At 40.5% G+C, this 24,012-nt stretch overlaps 3 protein-coding genes across 8 annotated transcripts in view; 1 reads left to right on the top strand and 2 right to left on the bottom strand.

The window, feature by feature from the left end:
• Window positions 1–653: 653 nt before the first annotated feature.
• On the bottom strand, window positions 654–1,368 carry LOC105529335 (histone H1t). The gene has a single exon (XM_011966447.1). It carries the CDS (start codon window positions 1,330–1,332, stop codon window positions 706–708), a length of 627 nt encoding a protein of 208 aa, XP_011821837.1. The 5' UTR covers window positions 1,333–1,368; the 3' UTR covers window positions 654–705.
• LOC105529336 (histone H2B type 1) lies at window positions 1,173–15,605 on the bottom strand. The gene is made up of 2 exons (XM_011966448.1): window positions 15,155–15,605; window positions 1,173–1,310 (listed from the first exon to the last, which is right to left on the bottom strand). Exon 1 carries the CDS (start codon window positions 15,542–15,544, stop codon window positions 15,164–15,166), a length of 381 nt encoding a protein of 126 aa, XP_011821838.1. The 5' UTR covers window positions 15,545–15,605; the 3' UTR covers window positions 1,173–1,310; window positions 15,155–15,163.
• Window positions 15,606–15,789: 184 nt separating this feature from the next.
• The window catches only part of LOC105529334 (histone H2A type 1-C), a 15,200-nt gene continuing 6,977 nt past the window's right edge, over window positions 15,790–24,012 (top strand). For 2 of the 6 annotated variants that reach the window (XR_001004492.1, XR_001004495.1), the window contains exon 1: window positions 15,790–16,389. Coding sequence is in view for 1 of the 6 variants with exons in the window: in XM_011966446.1 (XP_011821836.1) it covers window positions 15,873–16,265 (393 nt within the window). In the remaining 5 variants the exon portion in view is untranslated. Of the gene's footprint in view, window positions 16,394–19,307; window positions 19,372–24,012 lie in introns of all 6 variants that reach the window. The other 4 variants (XR_001004493.1, XR_001004494.1, XR_001004496.1 and 1 more) reach the window with 4 other exon arrangements.

Below are 24,012 nucleotides of genomic sequence, written 5' to 3'. Positions count from 1 at the left end.
TAAGTTTTGAGACAAGGTCTTACTGTCATCCAGGCTGGAGTGAAGTAGTACGATGATAGCTCACTGTATCCTTAAAATCCTGGGCACAGGGACTAAGGGAGCGTGCCAACCATGCTTGACTAATTTACTTTTTTGTAAAACCAGTAGTCTCCAACCTTTCTGACACCAGAGACTGGTTTTGTCTAAGACAAATATACTGCGGACGAGGGGATGCAGGGGCTGGGGGCGATGGTTTCCAGACTAAAACTGCTCCAACCTCAGATCATCAGGCATTAGATTGTCACAAGAAGCCTGAAAGCTAGTTCCCTTGCATGCGCCATTCACAATACGGTTTGAGCTTATGAGAATCTAATGCTGCAGCTAACCTAACAGGCGGTGCAGCTCAGGTGGTTAATGTTCACTCACCTCTCAGCTGTGCGGCCCAATTCATAACGTGCCACCGACAAGAACCGGTACCGGTCGGTGGCCAGGGTAAATGGGGACCACTGGTATAGATGGTAGTCCGGCTATATTGCGCAGGATGGTCTTGAATCCTGGACTGAATTCTCCCACCTCAAGACTTTTCAACTCAGCTGCATCACAACTTAAACCTATAGTTAACTGTCATAGAAATTAAGTTTCCAGTGTTACGCCATTTTAAAATAATGTGGGTGGCTCTTAAAAGAGCCTTTGGGTTCTTTCGAGATCGGCCTCCTGGAAATCTCTTTACTTCCTAGATGTGGCCTTTCTAATATTAGCTTTATGCTGTTGAGTCAATTTTGGCTTCGTGGCCCTTGCCTTCACTGGGCTCTTCTGCTGTTGCTTACCCTTGGCTCCTTTAGCCTTTCTCCCTCTCCTAACAGCTTTTTTAGGAGCTGTCGCCCTCGGTTTCTTGGCTCTCTTATCGGTTTTAGCAGTCTTTGGTGACTTGGAGTCCCTGGATAAAACCAGCTTCTTGGTCTTGGCAGAAGCTGACTTGTTAGCCTTCCTCCTGGTAGATTTAGGAAGGACTTTCTTACTAAGCTTAAAGGAACCGGAGGCACCAGTACCCCTGGTTTGCACCAGGATTCCCTTGTTCACTAAGCTCTTGAGGGACAGTTTAATGCGGCTGTTATTCTTCTCCACGTCGTAGCCAGCAGCGGCCAGTGCCTTCTTGAGCGCAGCCAGAGACATACCTACTCGTTCCTGTGACACTGAAAGGGCCTCGGTGATCAACTTGGACACAGAGAGGTTCGGTGTTTTGCGACTTGCACTTGTCAAGCCAGCCGGCTTCTTCCCTCTCTTCTTGGTTAGAGGTTTCTCCATGACGGCTGAAACAGCACCGGCAGAAGCTGCAGGCACGGTTTCAGACATAACAGCAGAGAAACGCAAAATGTAACAACCAGCGAAAAGCATAAAACGCCGCGGGGCCGCGGGGCCTTATATAGGGTAGGGCGCGCTGTGATTGGTGCATCACCTAGGCACCGCCCCCGCCCCTTGGAGGAGGAGTATTTGTGTTTGTTTTACCCGGAAAAGTTGACTATAACAAACCCCCTCTGTACAGAATCTCCCAGGGTCTAGTGCTGAATGACCTGGGGAGATTCATATTTCACATGACTTTTCGCTTTTTAATGAAAAATGACCCTGGATGCCAAAACTATTCGAGAAAGCCCTAGATTTTCAGTCAAATCAAGGAGAGGAACAAAACTTCCCCTTTCCCTTGTAAATTAATAAGTAATTTTTGGCGGAAGACTTATTTCATCTCTTTAGAGTGGTCTTCCAAATGAATAGCTTCAAGTCGGTAGAGGACATAAATTATTCACGCCATGATTTTTATTTAAAATTATTTATATATGTGATGGAAGTAACACAGATCTCTTAGTTGTCTAATTGCAGAGTCACAAAATGCTTATAGAATTTTCAAAAGACTGCAGAGTATGTCTTTATTTAGGCATGTGCAATCTAATAAACCATAATCCACAGGAACATGGGTTGTCTGTGATTAAAGGTGCTCCCAAGTCCCTGTAGCTTTATAGAGAACTCTCAAGGATGGGGTAATATGAAGATCTCACACATTACGTAAGATTGGCCATAATCAGGCCACTCTCATGACCGGTGTCCTCAACTGAGTTTTGCTTATGGTTTCATTAATTGAAGTGCCCTCTATCCCCCTGCCCACCCCTACCTCCCCAGATAAACCAACACAGCCCCTCCCCTAAATTAACTATAAAACATGAGGTAGGAACCCTAGACTCAAGAACCTACTGGAAACTACAGACCCCATGTCTAACAAGACTGGGCAGGTTGGCTGGGTGCAGTGGTTCATGCCTATAATCCCAGCACTTCCAGAGGCTGGAGGCCAGGAGTTCAAGACTAAGTTGGCCTGGTCCCTACCAGAAAAAAAAAAAAAAAAAATTAGCTGGGTGTGGTGGCACATGCCTGCAGTCCCAGCTTCTGGGTAGACTGAAGAGGATCACTTAGAGCCCAGGAGTTTGAAGTTGCAGCTACTGTAGTCCAGCCTGGGCAGACCTCCATCTCTGCATTGCTTAGTTAATTAATTAATTAACTGAGCTGGCAGATTTGGCTGCATAGCTGTGGGGAAAGGGTTGTTGGAATAATGTCCACTATGCTCCCCTGAGCTTCTACTGGAACAGGTCTTTGTGAGAGGCCTGGAGATAAGAGATTGCTCACAAAGGCCAAGGCCTTTCTGGGATGCTGAGTGAGTTTACTGTGGTCACAGCCTAGGGTCTCAGCAAAGGAAAACTCCATAAGGGCCGTTTTGTGAAGATCCCCAAATACTTGTGTGAGACATTTGGTAGACACTGGAAGTTTGTTTTGTTTTGTTTTGTTTTGAGACAGAGTTTTGCTCTTGTTGCCCAGGCTGGAGTGCAGTGGTGTGATCTCGGCTCAGTTCAACCTCCACCTCCCAAGTTCAGGCAATTCTCCTGCCTCAGCCTCCCAATTAGCTGGGATTATAGGCGCCCACCACCACGTCTGGCTAATTTTTTGTATTTTTAGTAGAGATGGGGTTTCATCATGTTGGCCAGGCTAGTCTCGAACTCCCCACCTCAGGTGATCTGCCCGCCTCTGCCTCTAAAGTGGTGGGATTACAGGCCTGAGCCACCACACCCGGCCGACATTGGAAGTTTTTAAGCACATAATTTGTTGTATCGTTGTAGTTGTCTTGGGTTTAGATTTATTACATAAACAATCATTATTGAGAAGGGCCCACAGTCAGAGGTTGGGAGTCTGTTGCAATAGTCTCAGAAACATGGCAAAGACCTTGCCTAAGGGGACAGTGTGGTAAAGGAGAGAGTCTACATTTGAAATATTTCTGAAACAAAAGCCAAAAGATAAGACTTCAAACTTCTGATTGCAAAGTGAGGTAGAAAAGTTTCTTTCTTTCTCTCTCTCTGTTATACCCATACAAACACACATATGCATAAACACCTGAAAAAAAAAAAAAATTCAGGAAACAGGCCAGGTAAGGTGACTCACACCTATAATCCCATAAATTTGGGAGGCTGAGGCTAGTGAATCACTAGAGCCCAGGAGTTCAAGGCCAGCCTAAGCAACATAGCAAGACCCTACCTCTACAATTAAAAAATTACCCGGGTGTGGTGGCATGTACCTGTGATCCCAGTTACTCAAAAGGCTGAGGTGGGAGAACCACTTGGGCCCAGAAGGTCAAGGCTGCAGTGAGCATGATCGTGCCACTGCACTTTAGCCAGGGCAACAAAGTGAGACCCTGTCTCAAAAAAAAAAAAATTTTTTTTTGGAAAACACCAGCACTTTAGTATATTCTATTGTGGACTAGTTCATTTTTAAAAGAACACTGGCTTGGAAATCATGAGATTGATTTCACAACTCACTAAAGCACTGTGTCACTCAGTTTGGAAAATATTTCTCTTTAGAGAGATTACAGGTATATATTTCTGAGCACCTGTATGTTTTTACATTTGTTTGGCTTCTCTGACCTTTGATATTTCCTGAGTGTTGTACCAGTAAATATTAGTGGCTAGGGGTCAAATTGTGGATCAGGTTGATCCATATTTACAAGTTGACAGATATGTTACTCCATTGCTTTAAAACTAACACAGAATTAGAGAATTTAGAAAATTCTTACATTCCGTAATTTAAGACCCAGAAAAAAAGATTCATACTTTGCATTAGATAGCTAAAAAGGTACCATAAAAACAAACGATATCCACATATATATTGTATATAGTGCTTCTCCTGTGCCAGTCACTATCCTAAGTTTTTCTCCCCTCCCCCAAAACTGTAGGAATTCAGTTTACAGGTGAAAAAACTGAGGCACAGGAATGTCACATGACTTGCCCTCGCTGTGTTGCCCAGGCTGGTCTTGAATTCCTGGACTCAAGCAATCCTCTTTCTTCATCCTCTCAAAGTGCTGGGACTACAGGCATAAGCCACTGTGCCCAGTCAGGAAATTCAGTCTTCTAAACATTCATTATTGAAATCATACTTCCATAAACATTTTCTTAGATAAACTTTGGCATCTCTAACTTCTAAGTAGCAAAGTCATGGAAACAGTCACAAAGCAAATAACTATTCTCTTTTAAAAATAATAAATTCTTATCTCTGGTGACAAGAAAAGTATACAGCCCATTTTTTAAAGTATTAATTTTACATTCTAGTTTTTTTTTAATGTTTACCATATATTTCTCTTTCTACGTATGTATGAGAGTGAATAAAATAAAGGCATCTACAGATTTTTACATGTTCAGTGAGATCAGCAGGATTTCACTTGACAGCACTCTTATACCATACTCACTTCTTGGCTTTTCCTGATATCTAACATTTTTAAAACAAGTACTCCCTTTTCATACGATTCTTCCTTTTTCAAGAACTATTTTTGAACTTCATATTTGATTCGCAATAATTTTCACACATTATTTTACCATTAACCTTAACTCTCTGTTCAAATGATTTCTTCATTTTCAAAGTATTTTATTTGAACTGCTTTTTTTTGTTCAACTACTGAGTATTTAATTTGTCTGTTTTGTAGAAAGGGTATGTAGATAATTCCATGTTTTGTAAAAGTTGTCTCTAAAAATCTACGAAGTGCAAGTATGATGCTATTACAGGGCTGAGAGACACAGAAACAAAAACAATAAAAAAATTTTTTTAAAGTATTATTTGATCTCTAAAGAATTTATCTATTTTGGGAGATAAAATCCAAACATAAGCAATGACAACAATTATTTTGTGCTTAAATCAACGTCCAAGACAATAATTGACCCAGGATTTCAAGGCAGGGTGTCTTGAAATCACTGAGAGAGTATAGCAAAGAGGGTGTCCTCTCTGTTCAGATGAACCTGAATAATTTGCTCAGTAGGTTTCTGCTGCTCATTTATAAACTGCACATCTTCTGTAGTCCTGGAAAATGTCTGAGAGGGGAACTAACATCAAGGCCACCATTTAATTAGGAAGTTCTGGAAGTACCTGACCTGGAAGAAAGATTAACATAGCTGAAAATCACCCGTAGGGGAAACATCTAGGTAATCTTATTTCTGTTCCACCTGACATTTCAACCTCTCTTTTCAGCTCTAAGTATATAAGCACTTATATGTAAGTAAAGAAATGTACCCACATCATGTTGTTTTTTAAATCTATGCTTAACATGTATAATGCTAACAACACAGACTGATGTCCAAAACATTTCTATGAACAGCTCATTACTGGATGACTGAAATAATTTTTCCAAGACACTTGGAGGCTAGTGAGTCAGTTTTCAAAAGCAAGGAGAGAAAAACATTAGAATTTAGGATGATGTTTCTGTTGCATTGTAATCCAGAATACAGAATAGTCAGAAAAAAGCAGAAAGTCTTTCTTCTTAAATTTTCTGAAAACCAAGGTGTGAATTAAGATGGTACATGCCTACTTCCCTTTGCCTTTAGCCTTTTTTCCTGCATGGAACATAGATATGACCCCTAGACATGCTGCAGATGACCATGAGGTTGAAAGCTATATGGAAGATAGCTAACACAGGATGATAGAAGAGACCTGCATACTTGGGCAGCCTAGACAGCTCCTGACAGCCCCCAACAAACCACCCTAGCCTTCTTGCCAATCGAGAAAAACAAATCCCTTTCTGGCTAATCCACTGAAGTGAATTTCTGTAAAATGTGGCCCAATGTATCCATAATTGATATATAAATATTAGTTTAGTGGGTGGCACCTCTCCATGAGCATGTCGACTTCATAAGGCTAAAATTTTTATCTGTCATGTGCAATTGTCCCATTACAGTGCCTGGTACATGGGAACAGCTCAACTGTGCATACCCATTGAAGAAATAGATGCATGGCCAATCAAATTTCCAGGTATATCTCATATCTTTCCATTAAAAAAAAATAAGCATACAGCATATCTCCTTCCAGTTTATTTATTTTTCTCTCTAGGACCAATTTACAGTCTATCAGCAGTGCATGAGCACCTGTTTCAACACATACAAACCCCTCCAAGACTATAAGGATATCATTAAGCTTTATATCACTGTCAGTTAAGTGGTAAACAGTTTTGTACATACTTTGCATTTTTGTTTTTCATGAGGTTCAATGTTTTACATGGGTAAGTTGTTAGAATATATTTATTCAAGATGAGGCATTTCTCTCCTGGTGAGACATCTTGGTCTAATGCTGACTCTGGGGACATTTGGCTGTTGACTGTGAGGTGGCTATCTACATGTGGAGTTGAGGAGTCCTGACCTGGGATTGAGGAGAACAAGGTCAACTTCTCACCTCACTTGTTTCTGGCCTTTGTGACCTTGGACAAGTTTAACTTTTATCTCTCCTAGTCTTAGTTTTCTTGTCTGTAAGTGACAGCAATGATGCTGTCTTAGTTGGCTTGGGCTGCCAGAACAAAATACCATAGATTGTGTGGTTTAAACAACAAAATTTTATCACAGTTCTGGAAGCTGGAAGTCTCAGAGCAGAGTATAGCATGGCTGGATTCTGGTGAGGGCTCTCTTGCTGGCTTGTAGAGTGCTACCTTCTCACAGTGAGCTCATATAGCCTTTCCTCAGTATGTGTGCAGAGCTCTCTTTCTCTTTTTTTAAAAAAATAATTTAATTTGGAAGACCACGTACAGAATCTTCCTCTTCTTATAAGGCCACCAATCCTGTCCAGTTAGGAACACATCCTAATAACCTCATTTAACCTTAATTACCTCTTATAAGTCCTGTCTAGGAATAGAGTCATATTGGGGCTTACGGCTTCAATATACGAATTTGGGGGGATGGGGAGACAATTCAGTCCATAGTAAACACTTTCTCAAAGAGTAGTTATAATGTTTATAAGAGACAATGTAGGTAACAGTAGTTTCAGTTGCATGCAGCTAAGTGCAGTTTAGTATCCCTTCAGAGTCCTCCGCAGAAGAAGCACCTGATAAATATTATTTATTTGGCCTTAACCTAAGGTATTATTCTTTATATAGTGCCTTCCCATGGAATGATTGATATCATGTTTATTATTTTGTAGCACAGTTTATTTCTAATAGGGTCATGGCTAACAAGAAATATGGGAAAAATGACCCTCACTAATAAAGTCATTAAAATAAAGAAATGTAATTTCAATTTTTTTTCTTTTTGGGGGCCTATTAGGTTAACAATGCTTTTAAAAATCTATTGTAAATATGAGTGCTATAAAACAGGAATTTCCATATTATGGTGGGATTATAAATTGGCATGATGCTGATAGCAATTTGGCAATGTACATGTTAAGAACCTTAGAAAATGTTTTTCACCTTTGATTTAGTATTTCCACTTCATGAAGTCTATCTTTAGGAAATAATATTTGAACAAAGATTTACGTAGAAAGATGTGTGAGCTTTACAATCTATAATGCATAAAATGGGAATCAATTAAAATAGTCAATAACGAATACATAATTATCAGTGTATCCATAAATTATACATCCATAAAAAATGTTTCTAAGTATATATATCTAAATATATATATCATATGCATCTAAATTTATTTTATATATGATACATGATGTGAGATATAAATATATATGAATATGAACATATATGCTATACATATAAAAAGAATAGGAGATACTAGGAGTTATTTTAATTTTGTCTTTATGTTTCTCATTTCATAAATGTCTATGAAGAACATTTTAATAGTTTTATACATAGAAAAAAACAAGCTAATTTTTCTTAGCCAGGTGTTCATTGGTCTTTTTTTGATTGTTGAAAATACCTCCATTTATCTTCTTTTAGGATCACTCATTCTCATTGGTTTATTTGCAAGATGAAACAGTGTCCAGCAGTGACGACTGTTGGAAAAGATGTGTCTAAAAGCTGTTGTCTCCCCTGGAGAAAAGAGAGAGAGTGATTGATTCACTTCTGTAATTTATCAGATATGAGATATTATATTTGACTCTGAAAACAATGATAATGATGATGGCTAAAGTTCATTGGATGTTTGCTCTCTGCCAGGCAGTGTTTTAGGCACTTCACATAATAGATACCAAGGCATTTAGTTGTTACAACAACCTTATGAGACACCTACTGTCATTCTCCTTGTGTTATAGATGAGGAAATTAAGTCACAGAGAGGTTAAGTTTCCCAGGTAGCACAGCTGTTGGATAGTGAGCCTGTGCAGTAAAGCCACACCCTCTAGCTCTTGAATTTCTGTATGCTCTTAAAAGATGAACATAACCTAGTCATTGTCCTAAGGTTCCATTTGATCTAACCTTGAAGGATTTAAGTCCTTAGGAATATGCCTAGAGAGCTAATTTCATATAAGCGGGGAAAAAAAAGTGTATTTTTTCTCAACATGTTGGACCCAGGTAAACATATTATGATCAACTGGCATTTTTATATCAAATAACTTATGAAATTCTTATAATGTATAGAAGGCCAACTCCTACCAAAGTTATCAGTCATAAGCTGCTTCAAGTCCTTTTAGGAGTATCAAGATGGTTATAAATAAAATTTGTCAAACAGCAGTAAACACAGTGGTTTATATGCATTAAGGATCTTTAATCCTCACATATTTCTAGAAAGTAGGTGCTATTACCATCACCCATAACGTATAGAGAAGGATACTAATGCACAGAGAGATTAAATGACCTGCCTCAGAGTCCCACAGCTGATATGTGGTGATCTGGGAGTCAAACTTGGAGTTTGTCTCCAAAGGCTTCACTTTTTGTCATCATTGAGCAATGCTGTGCAGCCATTTTAGTAACATGATACCATGTCCAGAACTAGCGTTCTATAGTTGCTATTTCCTTTAATCCTCACCTCATCTTTATGAGTAGGGCAATTATTACTACTCTATAGGCTCAGGGTAGTTGAGTTTGTTAAACTGTGACTCAAAGACATTTAATTATTGGCATACTATTTACTTGTGCACAGGGTATATCAAGCAATGGACTGATCTCACTCAACAAAGTATTTTAAAAAGATGGTTTATAAAATAGAAATGTGAGAAAAAAACACCAAACTGTCTAGGAATAGGATGTTATGTTTGCCCATTATTTTCAGTAGAAAAGAGTTTAGTATGGATAGTCTCTTCTTATATAAACCAATACTGTTAAAAGAAAACAATTACTGATTCTCTAGAAACACTTAAGATTGGCTGTGCAGCACTGTGGCTATCTCTGTGTAATATTTCCCACTGACAATCAACATTTCCATGTTAGGTAGGCCATGTCTTCATGATTTCTGGTACCAGAGTTTTTCAACTCCTCCATTCTTGGTAATAATAGCTCATAAAGGAGCAAGTATAACCATGTGAGTTTGTTTGTTTATTTATTTATTTATTTATTTATTGACAGTGGCTTTGTAACATCATTTAATCATTTGCATATCAGAGAAGCAGAGAAGTAGGGCAAAAAAAAAAAGTTATGAGGGTAATTGCAAATATTATAAGAATTCCTTAAAGTCCAAATTGTCTCCAAGAATTTAATTGGCTTGTCTTAGTTAGATGAATAGGTCTCAGAGATCAGTTTGGTCAACTTTAATTAAACAAGTTCATTTCTCCTAATTGATTTTTTTGACTCAAATGTGGGCCATACGCAGAAATAAATTATCTAGTAAACATTCTTAAATAAATTATCTAGTAAACATTCTTGTTTAGGAACTTTTAGTCAAGGTATAAAGGTCCTTGTTACAAACCTGCAAAAAGTTAGCATGCCATTCTCATAGTAAAATATAACTGAGATTTGTTTATTTCTTTGTTTTTTAATACGTGGGAGGGCCAGATCAAAATTTAATAACTGGTAAGACAGATAATGGAGAAAAGGACAAAACAGAATAATACCACAGGTAAAAGAAGGAAGAAGCTATCTCTTTCAGACCTAATCTTCATCTGTAGACTTTGAAGAGGAAACTTCCCACTTTCAGAATTCTGGAGGTCTTTTAATGAATCTCAGAACTGTATTTTCAGTGACAGTGTATATCTCAGTGGGATTCCAAATGGGTTTACACTGGGAAGCACATATCCATCTGCTCTGAAGTATAAAAGCAGTATTTGTTGTTTGAAGTACTGAAAATGGAGGTTCCAGCATTGTTATAATGTTGTCAGAGAAGATTGGCTATTACATTAAGATATGAATATAAATCATGGCTATATAAAAATAAGAAAAAGATTGAAGTCTTATTTTAGAGTGACAATCCACAGTAAATTGAATGTACCACATTAACAAACAGTAACAACTTTTTAAATAAGTAAAGGCTCAAAGTAGTCACTATCTTGAATGCTTACTTGTGTTTCTCTGTAGCTACATTGCTTGGTAGAGTCAGAGCTGTTTGGATTAACCATAGCCCTTAAATAAAGCAGGCAACTGTATTCCCTCATAGGCATGAAGAAAACAGAGGCAGTCATCCAAAACCTGCATGGTCCTCTAGGCCCACAGGTATACAGTACGTGATTTACAAATCTAAAGTGGCAAAAGCAAGAGTATCTATTCTAAGGCTATCGTATGTTCTCTTATCTGTTTATCAATGGTTATTCAAAACTGTGTAAAAATGTTATTTGCATAAACTTCACAGGTTTTTGTGATTTGTATTTTGTACCCTCCAATTTAGAAATTGTCCAGGTATCCAAAGATTAAGCATTAATTTACTCAATTTAATAATATTCATCTAAATTCTTAAAGTTATCACACATTGTGAATTCAGTACTTAAGCTCACACATTGAATCCTTATAATTAGTAACATAAAATTTAATTCCATTTTTTCAAATGACATAATCTATTATGATTTAATTTGGTTCAATGAATAATTTACAATTTTAAAATTATAAATAAAGTGATGTTAACTCATCTCACCAGTACAGCTAGTGGAAGAAACATAGTACACTCAAATTAAATTAGCTTTTGTTTTTTAGAAAATAAACCCTAAACTTGTGTATACTATAATATTATACTAATATTATTTTTACATTATGATAAAAAGCCATTTTTAAAATGAAATTATTAAGCCAATTTGTCCAAAAAATAATCTTGATTAGATATATTATATATTTTCCCTATAAAAGAACATACCTAATAAAAAAGGTATTAACATTTTTAAGTTATGTAAAAATTGTGAAGTATTTTTTTTAAAAAAAAATACTTTAACCTGTTAACTAAGAACACTAATGAAACTCACAGTTAAACTTCTTTTCTCTGAGTTACAACTTAAATAGGTAGCACATTTAAAGCACAAGGAAAATTTTTAATTTTTTTTAGACAAATGAATTTTTATTTAAATTGATGTATTTTAAGTCTTTATGTAAGCCAACTAAAATTTAAGATTACATTATAATTAATTCCCTGAAGTGGATAATTTCACAGTTATTTAAATTCATAAAATAAGATAGTCTTTTCTGGGCACAGTGGCTCATGCCTGTAATGCCATCACTTTGGGAGGCTGAGGTGGATCACCTGAGTTCAAGACCAGCTTGGCCACCATGGCGAAACCCCATCTCTACTAAACCGTCTCAAAAAAAAAAAAAATACAAAAATACAAAAATTAACCAGGCGTGGTGGTGTGCCTGTAATCATAGTTACTGGGGAGGCTGAGGCAGGAGAATCGCTAGAACCCGGGAGGCGGAGGTTGAAGTTAACTGAGATTATGCCACTGCACCCCAGCCTGGGCGACAGAGCAAAAGTCTATGTCAAAAAAAAAAAAAAAAAAAAGATAGTCTCAATCTTATTGCCAATTAGAAAAGCTAACCGTGCTAATACAACAGAATTTAAAGTGGATTAAAAACAGAGCCATAGGTTTTCTATTTAGTATGTTGATCAGTTAAAGAAATAAAGGTATGTAATCAAGATCAGATGTCCCTCAGGTGGCACCGTTGCTGAAAATATGAATAATTCTCTGATCCTCAGTTTAGTAAAAAATTCTAGTTTCCAGTGTCATATCCCTTACAATAAACTCATTAAGGTTTAGAAAATATTAAATCTTTGTTTTATTCAGATATTGAAAGCAATCTTTTTTTTCCTGACTCAATAGTCCAATTTGTAACAACATGATGTTTCTTCTATCCTCTAACCTTACTTAAAGAACCTGAAGGGGCAATAATGTGAAATTAGTAAAATTAATAATAAGCTGTAGAGCCTTTGGCATAGCAGTTACTGAGACCAGACATTCGGTTTCCTTGATTTCCTTTTTGTCTCCTGTTAGTCTTAACACTTTCTTAAAGTCAAAAGTTACAACAGGGCAGCTATTTCATATTCATATCATCTTAACACAGGAATACTGGTTTTGCAGATATCGACAACTATTTGGACTCAAAAAAGACAAGTTTTCGAAGGTAGAAAGAGGCATACAAGCACAAAACATCAAATCCCATATAAAGCCAGAAAGAAAAACACCAACTCTCTAACCTTGTGTTCTCAGAAAGAATATCGACATCTTCAAACAAAAACACCCCAAAAAAAGGTTAATAAATAAACCAGATTTCCTGTCCTCTCCACTGACTAATCACTTAATGATGTGACCAGAAAACCATAATTCAAATTCTACTACTGCTACCAATATGCAACCAATCAGCCAAGTTCAAATAGAATAACCAAAGTTTATCGCGGACGATAAACTTTCAGGATGCAAAAGCCAAAGGAATGTGAACAGAAAACTCAAAGGGTTCAGGGCTAGACAAGACGTTTCCACGACACACATTTCTGTTGGTTCTTATTGTATGACTCACATAAACACTGTCTTGGTGGAAAATTCAGAAATAAATGACCAAGAAGTTAATGATTTGCTTACTGTGTACTTGTACAGAAGAGAGAACAAGCAATAGAATTATTTCATCTAACACAGGCAAAAACATAATTTACGTAAGAGAAAGGGGAAAAGGCGGGGAAAGAATCAGCTTGGGAATACTGAATTTTGCTTGCAGATTTTGGTTACACTGATTAGTTAGTTGACAGGTAGAAGAGAGGTCAGTCTGAATGTGAATAGGTCTTTGACCAGGTCCATTAGAGGCATAAAAAAATAAATTTAGGTCCGGCGAGGGGACTCACACCTGTAATCCCAGCACTTCCGGAGGCCAAGGTGGGCGGATCACCTGACGTCCTGAGTTCGAGACCAGCCTGACCAACATGGAGAAACCTTGTCTCTAGTAAAAATACAAAATTAGCCCGGTGTGGTGGCGCATGCCTGTAATCCCAGCTACTCCAGAGGCTGAGGCAGGAGAATGGCTTGAACCCGGGAGGTGGAGGTTGCTGTGAGCCAAGATCGCGCCATTGCACTCCAACCTGGGCAATAAGAGCGAAACTCCGTCTCAAGAAAGAAAAAAAAAAAAGAAGAAGAAAATTTACTTGTGAGGGGCTCTGGAAATTTCATTTCTCATCAGAATTTCTCAGATAAGTTATCTAGGCAAGGCAGCCTGTGATTGCACAGCAGGGTTCAACTATAAGACCTTGTCTGACACCAAAGAGAGGCCTTAGTTTATTTTCCAGTTGTGAAAGAAATTGCAGATTTAAGATCACACAGTCCTTATGTTAAATAACTTTGTAACCTAAATTACACGGTATTTAAATTTGTAAAAATCTGCTTTAACACTAATTTATTGTATATTCCCAGTTTTTAATGGAGAAAGCAAACTTCACTTCAAGGTGCTACAAACGTGTTCTAGACTTGAATAAAAAGATAGGTAAACTACTTCTAAACTTTCATCTTAAAATCTTTGCCTGGAAAAGACCATGAGTAAAATACTTAAGGGAATGTGGTATTTCCCAGGCCATAAAGCGGCCTGCAGTTGTCTAGGAAGGGAAGGTCTTCTAGGAGACACAGTGTATGTGCTAAGTTTAATGGCGTCTCCTCTTCATTCTCCCAACCAGCGCCTAGTCCTTACTCGCCTTCAGTTCAGTGTTCGAATGCTTGTCAATTTACCCAAGTTAGAGTTGGCTTCTTCTAAAGCAACTTTCAACCTTTTCTGCATGTTACAAGCCCCCTACAGAGATTTTAAGTTTCAATCAGGCAACACACCATTTATGGCTGAGCCCTGGGATTCAAGTAAAATTTGGTTTGAATCTTGAATAAACCAGTTGAATAGAATAAAATGTATGAAGCAACATCTGCCGCGGTGCTTACATCTTTAGGTTCTTACTGCCTTACTCTTATCAAAACCGACACGTATTATGTTAAAGGACTTTATTACCGGGGCAGTTGGAAACCAAGGAGACACAGCCTTCAGTATATTAGGAAGGTGTGCGCCACGAAAACAGAGGGGGTGTCCTTCCTTAGCCAGTTACTCCCCAGGTTTCCACTCCGGTCCGCTATGTAAATAAGGGCTTCAAACCAGCTTTCTCTCGATTGGTTAATATTAAAAATGACAGGACAGCCTATTGGCTAGAAACTGATGGCGAAATTATGACTTTACGGCAGCCGTTGATCCAGGCGACGTAAACAGGGACAGACAGACAACTGGGTCCGAAACCCACGCGAGCCTGAGGTTTCTTCCGGGAACGCGGGGTTAGCAAAATGGCCGCTTGTCTCCATTTTAAATTTAAGCGCAACGAATTGACCCCAAACCCATTTTTAGTGGCTGGTTTCTTTCAGGCTCAGGCCCCTTTGTCCCTCTCTAAGTTGCAGTAGTTGTCCCCACCCTTCTCCAATCCCTAATACTCTTCCGCCGCCAAATAAAAATTTGGCGTCTGGCCACAGCTCTTTTAGTGGGTATGTGGGTGGCTCTTAAAAGAGCCTTTGGGGTTAAGTGTTAAGACGCTTACTTGAAAAGTTTACTTGGAGCTGGTGTATTTGGTGACGGCCTTGGTGCCCTCCGACACGGCGTGCTTGGCCAGCTCTCCGGGAAGGAGCAGGCGCACGGCAGTCTGTATCTCCCTGGAGGTGATGGTCGAGCGCTTGTTGTAATGCGCCAGGCGGGAAGCCTCCCCCGCGATACGCTCAAATATGTCGTTAACGAAAGAATTCATGATCCCCATCGCCTTGGAAGAGATGCCGGTGTCGGGGTGGACCTGCTTCAGCACCTTGTACACATAAACAGAGTAGCTCTCCTTGCGGCTGCGCTTGCGCTTTTTCCCATCTTTTTTCTGCGCCTTGGTCACCGCCTTCTTGGAGCCCTTCTTCGGGGCGGGAGCAGACTTGGCTGGCTCAGGCATCTTTAACACCAGAAATGTGTCGGAAGTAAACAACGGATTTCTGCTACTTATAGGGCTTTTATGCTAATGAGGGATGGAGAGTACCTCTTAGTTAATTGGAAGACAAACTGCAGAGTTGTCATCCGTGGGCCGAGCTATGCAAATAAGGTATGAAAGTGCAGCTTTTCTATTGGCTACCTGACTAGTATTTGCTACCGACCAATCGAAAAGTCGGATTTACTCCCCAGCAACTACCTATAAAAGCAGCCATGTTTTACACGTTTTTCGATTTTGTTTGTTTTCTCCTAAGCTTTGACTGCTTGTTTTGGTGCTGTTTTGTGTTATTGAGATGTCTGGACGCGGTAAGCAGGGAGGGAAAGCTCGCGCCAAAGCAAAATCCCGCTCTTCTCGTGCTGGTCTCCAGTTCCCGGTGGGCCGAGTGCACCGCCTGCTCCGCAAAGGCAATTACGCAGAGCGGGTCGGGGCAGGCGCGCCCGTGTACCTGGCGGCGGTGTTGGAGTACCTGACTGCCGAGATCCTGGAGCTGGCCGGCAACGCGGCTCGCGACAACAAGAAGACCCGCATCATCCCGCGCCACTTGCAGCTGGCCATCCGTAACGACGAGGAGCTCAACAAGCTGCTAGGCCGGGTGACAATTGCTCAGGGCGGCGTCCTTCCTAACATCCAGGCCGTGCTTTTGCCTAAGAAAACCGAGAGTCACCACAAGGCTAAGGGCAAGTGATTTGACAGGCATCTGAGCTTCCGGAAACGCTATCAAACCCAAAGGCTCTTTTCAGAGCCCCCCTACCGTTTCAGAGGAAGAGCTAACCTCACTGCTTGTACGTACGAGGAAAAAAAGCACTAAGGTAAGTTAATTTTATCTCAATCTGGAGCAACGTGTATTCTTGCTTTCCAGTTTTTTGGGGAACGGTGTTACTAAAGGTTGGTCTATTAGGTCAGTTAGGATCTAATGTTCGCATGTGCTATCATTGTATTCTAACTAACTAGTCTAGTGTTTTGTAAGATCGACCATAGTTGGTGCTTAATTAGTTTACATGCCAGGGATACCTGGTGATCTAAAAACTGATTGCTTTTAAAATGTAAATTCAAGGCAAAACTGTAGCGTGACGGTAACCTCGTTCGGCCCTCCGACTAGTCCCCCTTCTATTTTGTTCTCAATTTAGGCTGTAGGCAGCCTCATTTTCTTAATTCTGTTAAACTTCTAGGTTCCATTCCTGCTAAAGTGCAAAGTATACTGTCTAAAAGTTAACCAAGAAGTTGAAAGGTGTCTAAAAAACAGACTAATGTCTCTACTCTAGAACGATGCCTGACACGCAACGTGCTGTTTTATTTTAAGAGACTCAAGCGTCTAGGTTTCCAGCACAGCCAGAAAAGGAGACTGGGGCCTGTGGCCACTCAAAAACCTTTGCTTTCTGCTCACTTCTCTAATCCTAGCACTTTGGGAGGCCGAGGGGCGCGGATCACCTGAGGTCACGAGTTCGACGCTAGCCTGGCCAACATGATGAAACTCGTCTCTAAAAAAAATTACAAAAACTAATCGGGCGTGGTGGCACATACCTTTCAATTGCAGCAACTCTTGAGTCTGACTCAGGACAGTCGCTTGAGGTGGGAGGGAGGGGGAGGTTGCAGTAAGCCGAGACCGTGCCACTGTCATCCAGCCTGGGCAAGAGTGAGACACCGTCTCCAAAAAAGAAAACCTTTGCTTCTGTCTGGTAACAGCTGCCCCACCCACAAGAAATGGAGATCTGGGACCGTGGGCAAATTTCTAGGGACCTGTTTTCCTGGATTCTGAGTCTCGCCGAGGTTTTCTTCCGGATCTCGGTTTCTGCGCTTTTTGAAATCTGTTTGCTTTTTTGAAATGGAGTTTTGCTCTTGTTGCCCAAGCTGGAGTGCAGTGGCGCGATCTTGGCTCACGGCATGCAAACTCCGCCTCACGGTTTCAGACGACTCTCCCGCCTCAGCCTCAGCCTGCCTAGTAGATGGGATTACAGACGCCCGCCACTAGTAGAAACGGAGTTTCACCATGTTAGCCGGGCTGGTCTCCTGACTTCAGGTGATCCGCCGGCCTCTGCCTCCCGAAGTGCTGGAATTACAGGCGTGAGCCACCGCGCCCGGCCGGTTTCTGCTTTCATCGGAATTAAGTGGGCAGGGAAGTCTAGGCGGGCTGAGTCTTGCCTACGCCTCAGCGCCCAGCTCCTCAGACTAGCCAAACAGACCCCAGTCGTTTAGTCGAACGCTTCTGGAATTCCACTGAAACGTTTTGCATTTTTTGTTTCGAGTCTTCAAATCTGAGTGTGTGGGCAGGAGATAATAATCCAAGCAGAGGCTGTTTACTGCTGACGCTCCTCCCACTTCCCAGATACTGACACCAGCTTGGGGCGGGTCCAGCCTTTTCCGCTCTTTCCTCCTTCCACTCACTCCTTTCCCTACAACTACCCTCAAAGGAAAAGGGTTGGATGTCCCGTTTGGGAGAAAACAAAGTGGCATAAAAGCAAGTGATCACCTTTGATAGCCACATGTTAGAATTTTCCGAGGATATTTTTAAATTACAACGATTCTAATGGGCAGTTGGGCTGAGAGTCATCAGATTTGAGGAAGGTCTGGTTTCATATGGCTCTTGGGCTGAGAGGACCGGATTTTTCCCCCTAGCATTTCCTGTATGTCCGAGAATTTGGATCTTAAGGTTGGAACTGCTTTATATGGGCCTTGGAATCCTTTTCATTCCCAGGCCAAATTGTCTTTGATTCCAGCTCCCAATCGGTGTGTGACCTTGGCCTAGGGCTTAATTTCTTCCTGCCTCCTCCTCTTCCTTGCATGCTTTTGCTCACCTTGAAATGAAAAGAATCTGGCTCAGCAAGTGTAGATTCTGAAATCAGACAACAGGCTAAATAAGAGAGATGGTTTATTAGGCACTACTGTGTGCCAGGCAAATTTCATGAGCTTCCAGTATTATAATTCATTTAATCCAACAATCTTAGAAATAGGTTTTATCCTTATTCCGAATTTGGAGATGAGCAAACTAAGAAACAGCTTTAAAAAAGTTCCAAGGCCAGAAAAACAGTACTTATAACAGCTGGCTATTCTATAACCACACCTCCTTAAGAGATTATTGTCAGAAAAATAAAAAGAGTAAAACATCCATACATAATGGGTAAACTTTGTCCACATACCAGAATGTTACCAATGGCTTTCTAACCTCTCTGAAGAATTTAAGGGAAGGAGGAAAGGTAATTTTCTCCAGGGAATCTACATGAAGAGGTAAATCTTGACAATGTATTAACACTGTAAATCCAGGAAAAAAAGCCAGTACAATTTTTATTTAGGGTGTGACAAATGAAACAAGGGGACAGGTAAGAAGATGGCTCAGTAAAGAGCTACAGGACTTGACGCAACTGACTTATTGTGGTGAGTGAGAAAAGGAGAGAGAGAAAACTTGAATTTCAATTCTCTCTGGGCACCAATAACAAGATTTTGTATTTGGTCTGTTTAGTAGTGAAACATTGTGTTAAGTTTGTTAACCTAGAGGCTTTCATCTTAAGCAATACTTAAGATCTAGACCCCCTTTTATTCAATTACTGATAATCAGCATAGAACTTGGCATACAAGAGACACTTGGTGGTTGGGCATTAAGAAAATGTGGAACCGAATGAATCGATGACTAGGCAGCCAGGAAGCACTTTGTTCTAGACTTAGTTTATTACTAAGGAAGACATTAAGTATTAAACACTAATAGGTTGCTAATCGTGTTTTCTCTTTCCAATAGAAAATGTCTTCTAAGGCAGGTATGGTGTCTCACATCTGTAATCCCAGCACTTGGGGAGGCTGAGGTGGGTAGATCACCTGAGGTCAGGAGTTCAAGACCAACCTGGCCAACATGGCGAAACCCTGTCTCTAATAAAACTACACAAATTAGTCAGGCATGGTGGGGTTCACCTGTAGGTGCCTGTAGTCCCAGCTACTCAGGAGGCTGAGGCAGAAGAATCACTTGAACCCGGTAGGTGGAGATTTTAGTGAGCCAAGATCATGCCACTGCACTGCAGCCTGGGCGACAAAGTGAAACTCCATCTCAATAAAAAAAACCAACCCCATCTCTAAAAAAATACAAAAATTAGCTGGGCATGCTGGTGCACGCCTATAGTCCCAGCTACTCAGGAGACTGAGGCAAGAGAATCACTTGAACATAGGAGGGGGAGGTTGCAGTGAGCCGAGATGGCACCACTGCACTCCAACCTGGACGACAGAGTGAGACTGTCTCCAAGAAAAAAAAAAAAGTAACAACAACAAAAAAAAAACCTACTCTGAAAATCCAAATTGCATTGGCAGTTTGTTCTGGAAACTTCAGAGAAACAGAAGGTGCCAGTTAACCAGTTCATACCTAAGAGATACTGCTAAGGGCCTACTCCCTAAACAAAGGACATTCCTCATAGCTCTGTCCTGTCTCCTTATCTCGGAAATACTTTACGTTCTACTTTGAAAAGCCACTATTATATCCAAAAGCCCTAGTTACTTCTGGGGAAAATTCTCTATTGAGCAGTGAATTTCGGTAGCTTAAATTGGATTCCAACTCTTGAGCAAGTTTTCATCTACCTTGCCTGAATGGCCCTGGGGAGGACTATTTAAATTGGGGCGAGTGGATGAGAATGCTAAACCTAGAGGTCTCCCAATTACCAAAGGCACCAGGGACAAAAGTTTATCTCAGGAATTTACTGAGATGTGAGGCTGAGATAAAATCATTTTTTGGTACATAAGATATCCTGAACAAAGCAGATCAGTTTAACACAAAATCAGCAGTTGTAATTTCCCTTTTTAAATTTCCAAATAATCTATGGAGCAATATCCTTTCCTTTAATTCATCCATCATCTCTATTCACTTTTTGTATTCTGTAAATCATTTGAACTCTTTTTATAAGAATTATATTTTCCCCTTGAGGTCACAAAAAAGAAAGTATTAGAAATTTTATAACCAATTTTAAAAAATTGTATTTTAAGGTTAAATACAAACCTTCTAAAGGTTTGCCATCTGTTGATCCTAAATTATAATTATAAATTTATATATTCCTGTTAAATATGTATCATAAGATCATGTGTATCATAAGATTATTAGCAATTTGAGAATTTCCCATGTGTATTGGAGATGAGCAAATGGAATAAGGGTTCATATGTAGCGACAAGATTCTGTATTTCAATACTTAATATTGTACCAAACCAAGTAAGAGGAGCATCATGAGAAAATGTACTAAAAGACAGTCATTACCTATATTTACACCTAGAAAAAAAACTATATTATTGATAAACTGATAAATCTATTTTATTTATGTATTTATTATTTTGCTCTGTCGCCCAGGCTGGAGTATATTGGTGCGATTTCCACTCATTGCAACCTCGTGCTCCCAGGTTCAAGCAATTCTCCTACCTCAGCCTCCCTAGTAACTGGGACTACAGGCGTGCACCATCATGCCCAGCTAATTTTTGTATTTATACTGCAGACAAGTTTCACCATGTTCACCAGCCTGCTCTCAAACTCCTGACCTCAGATGATTTACCCACCTCAGCCTCTCAAAGTGCTAGGATTACAGGTGTGAGCCACCGCGCCCAGCCTGATAAATCTATATTAAAAAGGATAAATATAACCATTGCACCTTAAACAGAAATTGGAATATGGCATGTAGATTTCAAAATAAAATTAATTTTCTGGCATTGAATTAGTGTAGTCATGTTAAAGAAGTGTCAGAACTTCATTGGATGTTATTATATTACAGGTGTTTGATTTTGATTTGTAGTTTGGGCAGAGTAAAGGAGCCAACATGTCTTAGGATTTAGAACTTGTGCACATTGCCTACAGTTGAAAGAAGAAAGTGTGCTAAATTTCAGCCTCTTTGGTATGTGGTTGGGACCTAAAGTTTTACCACATCCTTCATTGTCTTAGCCTATTCAGGCTGCCATAACAAAATACCAGAGACTGGATCACTTAAACAACAGAATATTTTTTCCCATATCTAAGAGGCTTGGAATGGAAATTCGTTTTCTCACACTTTGGAGCCTGGAAGTTTAAGATCAAGGTGCCAACATAGTGTATGGTGAGAATCTGTTCCTGGCTTACAGACAGCTGCCATCACTGTGTGTTTATATGGTGTTTCCTTGCTTCCTGAGTGGAGAATGAGCTCTAAGTGTCTCCTTACCTTCTATAAGGACACCAGCCCCAGTGGGATTAGGGCCCTATCCTATGACCTTTAGTTTTATGTACCTCCTAAAGGCCCTATCTCCAAATACAGTCACATTGGGGTTTACAGTTTTAATAAATGAATTTTGGGGGACACAATTTAGTCCATAACATTCTGTCCCTGGCCTGCCAAAATGTGTGTCCTTCTCCCATACAAAAGAATTATTCCATCGCCTGGCACGGTGGCTCACGCCTGTAATCCCAGCACTTTGGGAGGCCAAGGCGGGTGGATCACAAGGTCAAGACATTGAGACCATTCTGGCTAACACGGTGAAACCCCGTCTCTACTAAAACACAAAAAAATGAATCGGGCCTGGTGGCGGGCCCCTGTAGTCCCAGCTACTCAAGGCTAAGGCAGGAGAATGGCATAAACCCGGGAGGCGGAGCTTGCAATGAGCTGAGATCACGCCACTGCACTCCAGCCTGAGCAACAGAGCTAGACTCCTAAAAAAAAAAAAAAAAAAAAAAATTATTCCATCCCAACAGCCCCCTGAAAGTCTTAACTCATTCTAGCATCAATTCTAAAGTTCAAAGTGTCATCTAAAAAATCATCTAAATCAGGTTATGGGTGAGACTCAATGTGCGATTCATCCAGAGACAAAATTCCTTTCCAGCTTTGAACCTGTGAAACCAGAAATGTTACATGCTTCTGAGGTACAGTGGTGAAACAGGCATAATAGACATTCCCATTAGAAAATGGAGAAATAGGAAAGAAGGAAGGTGTAATGTGTCCTAATCAAGTCCAAAACCTGGCAAGGCAAATTATGTTCGGTCTTAAGAAAAACCCTCTTTGGCTTGATGCCCTGACTTCCAGGCCCAGTGCTCTCGCAGTGTCACCTCTGGCTCTGTGGGTGGCCTACTCCATCTGCCCTACCTGAAGTCTCGCTCTTTCAGTTTGTTGGGGTCCCGCCCAGGCAGCCATCTGTGAGGGACTCTCCTGCCCAGTTCTTCAAGGCATCTTTGAAGAAGATGGTAGTCATCTTCTCTACCCTACCTTTGAGGTAGAGTCAGCCTTGACTACCTGTTCCCACCCCCACCTTATCCCATCTATACTCTCTGAGTCTTAGATCAAAGTGGCAGCCCTGGTGGCTCCTGCCTGTAATCCCAGCACTTTGGGAGGCCAATGAGAGTGGATCACTTGAGGTCAGGAGTTCCAGACTAGCCTGACCAACATGGTGAAACCCCATCTCTACTAAAAATACAAAAATTAGCTGGGTGTGGTGGCAGGCACGCTACTCGGCAGGCTACAGATTTAGTCTGTCATCCCAGCTACTTGGGAGACTGAGGCAGGAGAATCCCTTGAACCTGGGAGGTGGAGATTGCAGTGAGCTGAGATCGCACCACTGCCCTACAGCCTGGGTGACAGAGTGAGAGTCTACCTCAAAAAAAAAAAAAAAAAAAAAGAAAGAAAGAAAATGGCACCCCTAATGATCTCATAAATTGCCTTTGGTGGGTCAGTCTTTCCTTTTCTTAAAGAATAGTACACATTGACAGCCAGATAGCTCTATGATCCTGTTCTATAGAATTCAAAAAGTCGACAACCTTCCTTTGTTCCTTTCTGTTTTTGCTGCCTACTTTAGTTCAAATTGGCAGTGTCTCTGCTGGAATAATCTCATCTCTCTTCCTAGCTTCTGCTGAGATGGCTGATTAAATCCTTGTGTCACATCCATTATCTCTTTATCAAGTGGTTGTTCAGGTCAGGCTCAATGTTTCACGAAAGCCTGTAATCCCAACACTAGGGAGACTGAGGAGGACAGATCACTTGAGCTCAGGAGTTAGAGACCAGCCTGGGCAACATGTCAAAACCCCATATCTATAAACAACAGCAACAAAAAATTAGCCAGGGTGTGGTAGTGCAATTAGCTGGGCATGGTGATGAGCTCCTGTAGTCCCAGCTACTTGGGAGGCTGAGGTGGGAGGATTGCTTGAGCCTAAAGGCAAAGGTTGCACTGAACTGAGATTGTGCCACTGTATTCCAGCCTGGATGACATAGCCAGACCCTGTCTCAAAAATAAAAAAAAAAAGAAAAAGAAAAGATTGTTCAACCATACCTCTTCAAGAAAAGCTTTCTCAATGTTTGCACTATAGATTGAGAAATCTATCCCAAATCTCCAAGTTATGATTGTGTTTTGCTTAAAAATTCCTTCTTTGGCCGGGCGCGGTGGCTCAAGCCTGTAATCCCAGCACTTTGGGAGGCCGAGACGGGCGGATCACAAGGTCAGGAGTTCGAGACCATCCTGGCTAACAC

The sequence above is a fragment of the Mandrillus leucophaeus genome, unplaced genomic scaffold (genome assembly GCF_000951045.1).
Source record: "Mandrillus leucophaeus isolate KB7577 unplaced genomic scaffold, Mleu.le_1.0 Scaffold760, whole genome shotgun sequence".
Lineage (NCBI taxonomy): Eukaryota > Metazoa > Chordata > Mammalia > Primates > Cercopithecidae > Mandrillus > Mandrillus leucophaeus.
The sequence above is the reverse complement of the archived record's forward strand: the minus strand, read 5'-3'. Positions and strand labels throughout refer to the sequence as shown.